At 38.4% G+C, this 12,336-nt stretch overlaps 1 protein-coding gene across 1 annotated transcript in view; it reads left to right on the top strand.

The window, feature by feature from the left end:
- numa1 (nuclear mitotic apparatus protein 1) overlaps window positions 1-12,336 on the top strand; it is a 64,705-nt gene that overhangs the window by 11,890 nt on the left and 40,479 nt on the right. Inside the window, exons 8-9 of the mRNA XM_061925922.1 lie at window positions 3,876-4,023; window positions 8,299-8,438. Of these exons, the coding sequence (XP_061781906.1) occupies window positions 3,876-4,023; window positions 8,299-8,438 (288 nt within the window). The remainder of the gene's footprint in view (window positions 1-3,875; window positions 4,024-8,298; window positions 8,439-12,336) is intronic.

Below are 12,336 nucleotides of genomic sequence, written 5' to 3'. Positions count from 1 at the left end.
CGCCACATCCGTTCTGACTGCGCTAACAAAATAAAGGTTTCAAAAAAGTACCTTACACAATCATATTGTACTTAAAGCACTTATTGATACAATGACACAATTATTATTATTATTATTGTCCAAAGATGTTTTGCACCAATAAATGTGAGGATTTTTGTATTTAATTAACAATCATTTTATTACATTTTATTTGACACTAAAACACACTCTATTGTGGTAAAATAAGTGTAAATTGAAGTTTTTTTTAATATTGCTATTATTTCAATGTATTGTTTTTGCTAATATATATATAATGTTCTGTATATTATTACACTATATTCAAAGTTGAGTTTTGGTGGTACAATAAATACTCATGTTTTGAAATGATTTAATAGTCGTGACTACAATATCAATGAAAATAATCGTGATCATTAGCAGTGTTGGGACTAACGCGTTACAAAGTAACGCGTTACTGTAACGCCGTTAGTTTCGGCGGTAACTAGTAATCTAACGCGTTATTTTTTTATATTCAATAACTCAGTTACCGTTACTACATGATGCGTTACTGCGTTATTTTACGTTACTTTTTATGTAGTATTGGCTAGAAACTGAGGATCTGATCCTGTTTTATTCCAGCGAAGCAGAGATGTGCTTCTGATTCTTCCTCTGCGCTCTCTGTGTGTGACTGTGTGTCTGAGTGTGGGAAGGGGAGGGGAGGGGAGGGGAGGGGGTGCGCAATACAACCGTTGGCCAACAAAAAAGTAATCACAGAACACTATACGACTATACGGTATAGTGTTCTGTGGTTACTTTTTGGTTGGCCAAGCGGACGTGACGACAGGCTGTCCCCACTCAGATCCGCACAGACCGGGAGGGGGCGTGCCTTAAGTCCGGCTGGAAATCGGCAGAAATTTGGAGAATGGTTGTCCCAGTGAGAGGCACTGAAATTCGGGAGGGTTGGCAAGTATGAGATATTCTCACTTCTTTTCTTTTGTCGAGCACAAAGAAAAGAACATTTTAGTTAAATGTAAGTTGTGTCTTGGATCAAAGATCCCGTCTACTGCCCAAAACAACAATTCAAATCTGCCTGGTTAGGCTCTGTGTATGTCACGTGTGCCTTCCTTAGGTGAAGCCAGCTTTACAGCTATGTTGTTGATTGATTGAAACTTTTATTAGTAGATTGCACAGTACAGTACATATTCCGTACAATTGACCACTAAATGGTAACACCCAAATAAGTTTTTTAACTTGTTTAAGTCGGGGTCCAGATACAGATATATACTATCAAATATATACTAACATCATAATACAGTCATCACACAAGATAATCATCAGGGTATATACATTGAATTATTTACATTATTTACAATCCGGGGTGTGGGATATGGAGGGGGGGGGGGTTAGGTTTGGTTGGTATCAACACTTCAGTCATCAACAATTGCATCATCAGAGAAATGGACATTGGAACAGTGTAGGACTGACTTGGTAGGATATGTACAGCAAGTAGTGGACACAGAGAGAGAGATCAGAAAGTATAAGAAAAAGTGTCTACATTTGATTATTTACAATCCGAAGAGGTATTATGTGGAAGGGAGGGTGTTAGTTTAGGGTTGTAGTTGCCTGGAGATGTTCTTTTAGTGCGGTTTTGAAGGAGGATAGAGATGCCCTTTCTTTTACACCTGTTGGGAGTGCATTCCATATTAAAGTGGCATAGAAAGAGAATGAGTTAAGACCTTTATTAGTTCGGAATCTGGATTTAACGTGGTTAGTGTTAGTGTTAGTGTTATTGTGCTGTTTGTTACTTATGTATGTTATGTTGCAGCTATTTTAAATAGTTTTGTCAATTTGTTCTGGCCTGAAATAAATTGGCCCTTTGAAACATATCTTTGTCTTTGTGTGTTGTATGTAGAGCACATTGCTTAGCAGAGTTCAGTGATGCAAATGCATGTCAAGTTGATCAACACATTGTATTATTCTCCAGTGCAATAACAGTACTAAAATGAAGGCTAAAAGGGCATTAATGGGAGCTTTAAAAAAAAAAGTAGAAGAAGTAACTAAATAGTTACTTTTCACAGTAACGCATTACTTTTTGGTGTAAGTAACTGAGTTAGTAACTGAGTTACTTTTGAAATAAAGTAACTAGTAACTGTAACTAGTTACTGTTTTTCAGTAACTACCGGTAACCCAACACTGATCATTAGTCGTCCAGCCTTACAACACGGCACATTTTGAGATGGTTTCAGGGTAGAGATGTGACATTTGTGAAAGAATCATGTCTAAATTTGAACGGCTCTTTTAAGTGAACGATGAAAACCGATTCCTGTTTGGGAGCCGTTTTTTATGCACATGTGAATTTAGTGCCGCCAATTATTTCCTTCTGCACGTGCGTGCCACCCGACTGGCAACTGGACCAGAAAATGAGTCAGCGTTCAAGGAAAATTAGTAGCATTTCGTATTAATAATTAGGGATGTCCGATAATGGCTTTTTTGCCGATATTCCGATATTGTCCAACTCTTAATTACCGATACCGATATCAACCGATACCGATATATACAGTGGTGGAATTAACACATTATTATGCCTAATTTGGACAACCAGGTCTGGTGAAGATAAGGTCCTTTTTAAAAAGAATAATAAGAAATAAATTAAAAACATTTTCTTGAATAAAAAATAAAGTAAAACAATATAAAAACAGTTACATAGAAACTAGTAATTAATTAAAATGAGTAAAATTAACTGTTAAAGGTTAGTACTATTAGTGGACCAGCAGCACGCACAATCATGTGTGCTTACGGACTGTATCCCTGCAGACTGTATTGATATGTATTGATATATAATGTAGGAACCACAATATTAATAACAGAAAGAAACAACCCTTTTGTGTGAATGGGGGAGTGAGGTTTTTTGGGTTGGTGCACTAATTGTAATTTTATCTTGTGTTTTTTATGTTGATTTAATAAAAAAAAACAACAACAAAAAGATACCGATAATAAAAATAAAAACCCTGATACCGATAATTTCCGATATTACATTTAAAAGCATTTATCGGCCGAATCGGACATCTCTAATAATAATAACAATAATGAATTACATTTGTAACGCACTTTACATTTGTTAAAATCTCAAAGTGCTACAGAGTATAAAAATAAAAATAGAAAGTTAGAATATATAATAAAAAATTAAAATAGAAATGAAATCATGACACACACTATATAAAACAGAAACATAGATAAAAATAGAAATAAAAGCATGAAAGCACTGGATAAAAAAAAATTGCATTTGGATTAAATTGTTTTAATTTCATAATATATATTTTTGCATATAAATATATGTATATATATATATATATATATCTTTTTTAATTATTATAACTGCATTTTTTTTTTTAATTCACTTTTTGAGTTCATTATTCTAAAAGTACACATCAGGTATGGTAGAATAATTCTAATTTTTATTGTAGTTTTACTTACACTTTTTATGTCTACTAATGCATTTTATTCTATTATTATTATTATAATTTATTTTCTATATTGGTAAAATGCTCCACATTTTTTTTTAGGTGAGGGAAAATTCAAACTAGTGATTTGTCTGCCAAAGCATAAGAGATGGCATTATGGAATGTTTACAATGAAAACAACAAAAAAATTAAATTATAGCCAATATTTCAAAAATAATTCCCACCAATAGAGTAATATTTGCGTAATTAAAATGATCTACATCCTATCAAATAACTGATACCAGTGATTGTGTCCTTGATTTAAAAAATAAAATAAAAAATGAGCCAGTCTTTTGAACAGCTCTTTGAAAGGAACGGCTCTCATCAAGGAGCCATGAATCCCATTTTATTTCAGGGCACTTCCTCTCCAGTGGTTCTAAACGTCTTGCCGCATTTCAGGTTTACCCGTGCCGCGGGAAATACTGCTGCCGGCAGCAAGCACCTCCACCTCCGTCTCCTCCCTGTCGGACGAGGACTCTCCCGTCTTCCGCCGTGCAGCCAAAGTCAAGTTTCTGGATATCCACACGGTGGCGTCGTCTTCCACCAGGTATGCTCAAATATTGTAGAAATGTAACACAGATTCATTGGACTGAAGACATGTTTCTACTGTTGCATGCATGCTGATATGTACATGTAAGGTCCTACGGCCGGACAATTCATTACATTTCATTTCGATTTCGGCTTCTCACGATCATGAAGATATTAAAAAAATAATCTAAGTCTGGGTAGGTTAGCGGTGACATCATGTCTATAATGAAGATTGTTTTCTATTAATGACGTCATAAAAACTCAGGAGTAAGACGATACACTCGGACTGGGCGATATGACTGAAAACTGCATCATGATATCAGTTTTATATCAATCTATCGATGACTGATATTTTTCATGACCTGTGGAAATTAAGGAGTAAACATTTTTATTTGAAATGTAACTTCCTGTGATTATAACCCCTCAGCTATCAAGGCAGAAAGGAAATGTCAATATAAACAAAATAGTCAAATATATTTCAAAAAAATTATTGTCTCTAACGTTTTGTGCAGTTAAGGGTTTGAAGTCATTCTAAAATGTTATATTTTGAGACCAGTGAGGTTTAATAATAATGTTTTATTATTCAAAATCAGGCCCCATCATATCCAAATGTTTGTCAAAAAAACATATGTAAGGTTTTGTTAACATTTCATCATTGTTGCGCGTGACCAGAGCACTTATAATGACAATATCACTAATTAGGGATGTCCCGATCCGATATTTGGATCGGATCGGCTGCCGATATTTGCCAAAAATTGCGCATCGGCAAGGCATGGGAAAATGCCGATCCAGATCCAGTTTTAAAAAAAAAACTCCGGTCCGTGTTTTCCAACGCACCTATTTAAATAATACATTCCACTTTTCTGCTGCTCCGTAATTTCCGTTCCGCATTTTCCAGCACACCTTCAACACATCCACAATTCTCACGCAGTTGCTTTTAGCTGCTGGCATTACACGACAGGCTCTTCTCACTCTTTCCTGTGTCTCCCTCTCACAGACAGCGAGCGCACCTTCTTACACACGTCACATACTGTCACGTCATACGTCACATACGTATACGTCCTCCCCGAGCAGAGAGCGAGGTAGCGGCATGGCTAACGTTAGCTGTGATGCTAGCGCAGCCGCTAAGGTGCGTGCCTGCTCAAGCGTCCTCTGCGCACGGCAAATCTATGCCACGTACAAAATCAAATAAAAAAATAAGCGCATAACAATTTTCGACACACGGACACGACAGAGACAACAGTTTTCGTCATCATTGTTCAAATATTGTGACGTCTGTCGAGACGCTTATCTCCATTCGGTGCCACACGTCCACACCATCAAAATGCCGAGGCAAAAATGTCCACATCAACACCGTATGAAAAAATTAGTGATTTTTTTTAGTTGTGATTTCCTTCTCTGCATGAAAGTTTAAAAGTAGCATACTGTATATTAATGCAGTATGAAGAAGAATGTTTTAATGTAGACATGCAAGCCTTGAAAGAACATTTTGAAAATCAAGACTACATTTCCTGCAAATGGGTGCATTTCTACCCTATATTTTAACTTTAGATTTATTCTCATATCAAACTCTTTTGGCTGTCTTTTTGACACTTACATCCGGCGCCCCCCTCCACACCCTGGATTATAAATAATGTAAATAATTCAATGTGATTATCTTGTGCGATGACTGTATTATGATGATAGTATATATCTGATAGTATATATCTGTATCATGAATCAATTTAAGTGGACCCCGACTTAAACAAGTGGAAAAACTTATTGGGGTGTTACCATTTAGTGGTCAATTGTACGGAATATGTACTTCACTGTGCAACCTACTAATAAAAGTCTCAATCAATCAATCAAAACACATAGAATCATCATACTGCTGTGATTATATGCATCAAGTGTTCATTCAAGGCTAAGGCAAAATATCGAGATATATATCGTGTATCGCAATATGGCCTTAAAATATCGCAATATTTAAAAAAGGCCATATCGCCCAGCCCGAGTTCAATGATGCCATTTCTGTTTGTCATGTTTATCCTTGAATAAACAGGTCAGTTTCTTGTTACCAACCATTGTGTATTATTCAAACTCCCCTAATTCAGCTGGCTAGTTGTTATCAAGAGTACTAAAACCCTTTTCAACATGATTCTGACAACTAAGTAGGCTAAATAACTTTCAACTTTAATACATGCTCGGATAGGTCAGTATCGGTATCGGATCGGAAATGCAAAAACAATATCTGTATCGGATCGTAGGTGCAAAAACCTGGATCGGGACATCCCTAGTATTGTTGGCGCTTTTTGAATGGTTATTTATTGGTTTTTTTTGAGCGAAATAGAAGACCTTTCATTCATTGGCTCTGCTGTAAGAGGGCTTTTATTTACGAAAAGAAAATCCATCTGTCACGTCTTTCATAACGATTGTGAATAAAAGGCAAAATTCCCCCCCCAAAAAAGTGCATTACCCCTTTAAGAAGCCAGAACAGTATTTATTCTAAGTCGATTGTGTAAGTAATTTCTTGAAAAGTAAAACTTGGTTGAAAGATTTCCGCGTGTGTTTAAGTACCTTTTGAGCACTTTTAACAATACCAAGATAATCTCAATAAGCATGATACAGTGTTTCCCACAGGACAGGCATCTATTTGTGGTGGTGTGGTCAGGGGGTGGGGGGGGGTGGCGGCGGTAGCGGCGATGACCAAGAAGAACGCGGAGTTGAAATATAATTACAACATTTTATGTACATATTTATATACAGATTTGAACAATTAGTTATTCACTGAAATATATTTATTAATTGTGGTTCTTACAAAAAATATATCTTATAAAATATAAAAGCTAAAATGTCTCTTCAAGCTCTGCCCCTTTAATTAGTGAATACTAAATAATTTAACTTTAGCCTACTACTACAACCATGTTATTTACCAGCAACATGAATTGAAACAGAGGCAGAGGTGTCCTGCCACAGTCAGTCAACCTCCTCCTCCTCCTCCTGCTGCTGCTGAACAGGTCGCACCTGTGGTCATGACTGTAGGCCTACCTCCTCTCCAAGTCGAGCCCTTTTCGGCCGTTGAAAATATTTTTCTATACTCATCTGTGTGAAGGAGTGAACATCCAACATTAGAATTGATTACTAACGAGCAGAAGCGCTCTATGTACAGTGCCGTCTAACCTTAAGTGGCAGCAGCTCAACACATGCAGGGTTCAACGTTAAGGTTTTTGACTTCTCAAATCTACTTGCCCCAATATTTTTACTTGTCCTGCCTAGGTTTTTTTCTGGCTGTGTAGTGCTCATGGCTTATATCTTACTAAAATCCTTCCCGTTGACTATTTACAACACTACACAGTATTTATTATTATTATTATCTATAATTACATTTAAATGGCATTGCATACATGTAAAATTAAATGCTATTTCACATTATTTGACCAGTAGCAGTTACACTCATCTGAACAGGTCAGCCACCTGTTTAAAGCCCGATCACAGTTGAAATCTTGAAATGAAGGGCCTTTAATGGCCAAAACATTAACCTGGACAACATTTTAACAGCTGGTTGGCTCAGATTTTATTATTTTCATTGCATTCACATGCTGCAGTGGACAGTGGACAATTTAGCTTCAGTCCACGTGTTTTTATTGACAACAGGGTTATAACCTGGACACGTTAGCTCGTCGGTATGGCAACAGGTGACTGTTACTACGTGCGTCTGCCCCGGCCCCCGAGTCAAACAGCGGCGGTGTTAATGAAGCAGCGTCAGGCTGCTCACCGTCAGTGAAACGCTCGGTGAAATCGCGGATTAACGTTAAATATATGACGAGCCGCGAGCGATGCAGCTATAACCTATCTACCTATAACCTGTATTACCCTCGTAGTTTTTCTTTTACTCCGTCGTCGTCTTCTGCTTCTTCTTCTTCTTCTGGCCCACCAGGTGAATTAAGTGCTATTGGCGGAGTTGCAATGCATAGTAGGCTACCGCCACCTACTGCACCGGAGTTGTAACTACATGGTACATTCACAGACAGAGTCCCATTGCTTTTATGAGCGGTCGAGCGAGTCAAAAGCCGAAAAATCCATTTGTGGCGGACGTAGTTCTTTCGTGGCCGGCCGCCACAAATAAATGAATGTGTGGGAAACACTGTGATATGAAAAGTTGATGATCTGGTTGTCTTTCGGGGCACAGTGATGAGAATTAGGCTTCTTACTAAAATGGTCCCGTCAGACAAAATGTACTCTTAACAGTAATGTTTGTCCCAGTGGTCAATTATAGGAACTGTTTGATTTGTTTTTTTGTTTTTTATTTCCACAGCAAATCTCCCCTTCAGGATATAATGAACACCCCCAAATTCCAGCTGAGGAAGATGAAGAGACAGATGATCAAGGAGCGAGAGTACATCGATGGCCTGGAGGGGGAGCTCGCCGTCAAGATTGCACTCATCACCCAGAAAGGTGCCACACTTTTGTTTGTTGGTGTCGGAAAGGAAGGTTTCACACGTCTCAAACAGGACTTGATGCAGCACATGTGCACCCATCAAATACTTTATTAGTCCCCACGGGGGAGCAAAGTTTAAGTCCCAGGTGTTATCACTGAGGTGTCCTAAAGAGATGTTTTCAGAACAGCCTTCTTCTGTTGTGAGCAGCGTCGAGGCCATTTGAGGGAGTTGAAACCTAGATAAGGATTGTTGTTTTCCAAGTGAGCAGACATTTTAAAGGCTTGTCTGATCTAATCGTCCATGCTGATCAACTTACGCATTTCAGTAAGCCTTTCAGTGAACTTAGGAGCAGAAATTGCCACAGTCTGTTCCCACAGCTCGACCCATGCCTTCCACATACAGTGGGGCAAAAAAGTATTTAGTCAGCCACCAATTGTGCAAGTTCTCCCACTTAAAATGATAAAAATAATAAAAAATCCAGGAATTCACATTGTAGGAATTTTAAAGAATTTATTTGTAAATTATGGTGGAAAATAAGTATTTGGTCACTTCAAACAAGGAAGATCTCTGGCTCTCACAGACCTGTAACTTCTTCTTTAAGAAGCTCCTCTGTCCTCCACTCGTTACCTGTATTAATGGCACCTGTTTGAACTCGTTATCTGTATAAAAGACACCTGTCCACAGCCTCAAACAGTCAGAATCCAAACTCCACTATGGCCAAGACCAAAGAGCTGTCGAAGGACACCAGGAAAAGAATTGTAGACCTGCACCAGACTGTGAAGAGTGAATCTACAATAGGCAAGCAGCTTGGTGTGAAAAAATCAACTCTGGGAGCAATTATCAGAAAATGGAAGACATACAAGACCACTGATAATCTCCCTCGATCTGGGGCTCCACGCAAGATCTCATCCCGTGGGGTCAAAATGATCATGAGAACGTTGAGCAAAAATCCCAGAACCACACGGGGGGACCTGGTGAATGACTGCAGAGAGCTGGGACCAAAGTAACAAAGGTTACGATCAGTAACACACTACGCCGACAGGGAATCAAATCCTGCAGTGCCAGACGTGTCCCCCTGCTTAAGCCAGTGCATGTCCAGGCCGTCTGAAGTTTGCCAGAGAGCACATGGATGATACAGCAGAGGATTGGGAGAATGTCATGTGGTCAGATGAAACCAAAATAGAACTTTTTGGTATAAACTCAACTCGTGTTTGGAAGAAGAAGAATACTGAGTTGCATCCCAAGAACACCATACCTACTGTGAAGCATGGAGGTGGAAACATCATGCTTTGGGGCTGTTTTTCTGCTAAGGGGACAGGCCGACTGATCCGTGTTAAGGAAAGAGTGAATGGGGCCATGTATCGTGAGATTTTGAGCCAAAACCTACTTCCATCAGTGAGAGTTTTGAAGATGAAACGTGGCTGGGTCTTCCAGCATGACAATGATCCCAAACACACCGCCCGGGCAACGAAGGAGTGGCTCCGTAAGAAGCATTTGAAAGTCCTGGAGTGGCCTAGCCAGTCTCCAGACCTCAACCCCATAGAAAATCTGTGGAGGGAGTTGAAAGTCCGTGTTGCTCGGCAACAGCCCCAAAACATCACTGCTCTCGAGAAGATCTGCATGGAGGAATGGGCCAAAATACCAGCTACTGTGTGTGCAAACCTGGTAAAGACCTATAGTAATCGTTTGACCTCTGTTATTGCCAACAAAGGTTATATTACAAAGTATTGAGTTGAATTTTTGTTATTGACCAAATACTTATTTTCCACCATAATTTACAAATAAATTCTTTAAAAATCCTACAATGTGAATTCCTGGATTTTTTTTTTACATTCTGTCTCTCACAGTTGAAGTGTACCTATGATGACAATTACAGACCTATGTGATCATTTTAAGTGGGAGAACTTGTACAATTGGTGGCTAACTAAATACTTTTTTGCCCCATTGTACCTGCCAACTACTCCGGTTTTCCCGTAATTAGTACGGTTTTCATCAACCTATTCCGGGTTAGGGTTGCAGTGATAAAAAATACGGTTTTTCATTAATTAAAAAAAAAAAATTTTTTTTAAAGTTTTATTCACGAAATCGCGTAACCACAATGACAATCGACACTGCTTCCCGTAACTTCCTATCGAGCCATTCCGAATGCCATGCGCGAGGCTATTTATAGCACCGCTGCCAAGCACGAGGCACCTGTTGCCATTGTTTCCAAACGAGCGAACGATCATGGAATCAGCCGGAGAAAAATCGCAAACGAGTCTTAAACCGAAAAGAAAACTGCAGTCATTCCGTGAAGAATATTCAAAAGCCTATCCGGGAATAATTATCCGTTCCAAAAAGGGTGAAAACTACGCGAATTGCACCTTGTGCAGACAAGATTTTTCGATCGGACACGGAGGAATTAGCGATGTAAAAGACCACGTTGGGACAAAAAACACAAGTCTAATGCCGTTGCTAGCGATACAAGTGGAAAACTTTCAACGTTTTTCGGATTTTAGCCACAAAAAGGTAATGACACCAATGTTATCTATTGGAATTGTTTAGTACTGTTATACTGTTAAAAGTGTTTATACTATTTATGCTTTCAAGTCCAAGTTGAAGAAATCTTGTTAAATGTTGACAGCATAACTACCAAAATACAGAAGTATGTCCTTAACACTTTTGCAGTGCTATTTCTGTTGAAAAGTTCAAATGATTACATTAGAGATGTGATGTGCCACTTTTCAAGTGTCTGATGGCTTAAATTAATTTTCATTAATTTTTCATATTTTGAATTCTTTTGAAAGGCTTACAAAAAAACTACATTTGAATTGTAATTCCATGCTATTGACAGGACTATTAATTTTAATGAAGTTAGCTTACCATGTTTACAGTATGATAATTGTGATAGAAATGTGAATTTTAGGCACAGAATATTTTTTACAATTGAACAAGGCAGTAGATTATACAAGCTTGGACAGAAAGTTAATAATGACACCAATTTTTTTTTTTCATGGAATTGTTTAGTACTGTTTTACCATTTGTTTACTGTAAAAAGTGTTTATACTTTCAATTAACAAATTGAAGTCTTGTGAAAGGTTGACAGGATAACTGGCATTAACTGTCAAAATAATTTCAAACTATTGAAGTTAGCTTACAGAATAAACATGTCAATCAACCCATATGATTTTTGCTGTAATATTTTTGTTTTGAAAAGTCGCTGTGACTGATAGAAAAGTGATGGTTTTAGCAACATTTTAACCTGTCTGAATGCTAATAATCATTTTGCGTCGGGGGGCAAACCTGAACCCCCCCACCAGGACTTTGTCCTGGACCTACCGGGGCCTGCGGCCCTTGGACCCTGGCTACTAGGTTTTTCTGATTTCAAAAGTTGGCAGGTATGCTTCCATTGTGACGGGCAGCCGTTGGGCTCCTTGAACGGCTGCCATCATCTTCCAATCCACCAAAGCACTGCTCTGACCAATCAGCAGATGTCCTGCGATCACGGGTCCATATACATACTGTAGATGTCTTCCACAACCTCGTCCAGAAGATTTTGTTAATTGAGTCGAGAGTAGGGTTGCAAAGGAGTGGAAAGTTTCCGGTAAATTCCCGGAAATTTACCACGGGAAGTTAAGCTCGAGAAGTTTGGATATTTTGACCATTTTTTGATTATTCAAAGTTGGATCTTATTCTGTAGAATAAGATGAGAAGCTTGTAAAACACTAATGATATAAATAGTCAGCTAAACAATTGGAGTACCGTAGTCTTTAAAAATATTTGAGTGATGGACAAATTAATAGAAATAGGCTAGATCAGGGGTGCTCATTACGTCGATCGCGAGCTACCGGTCGATCTCGGAGGGTGTGTCAGTCGATCACCAGCCAGGCATTAAAAAAATAGTCCTAAAAATGAGCGATCATAAATCTTCACTA

Source organism: Nerophis lumbriciformis, linkage group LG30 (assembly GCF_033978685.3).
Source record: "Nerophis lumbriciformis linkage group LG30, RoL_Nlum_v2.1, whole genome shotgun sequence".
In the NCBI taxonomy this organism is placed as follows: domain Eukaryota; kingdom Metazoa; phylum Chordata; class Actinopteri; order Syngnathiformes; family Syngnathidae; genus Nerophis; species Nerophis lumbriciformis.
The sequence above is the reverse complement of the archived record's forward strand: the minus strand, read 5'-3'. Positions and strand labels throughout refer to the sequence as shown.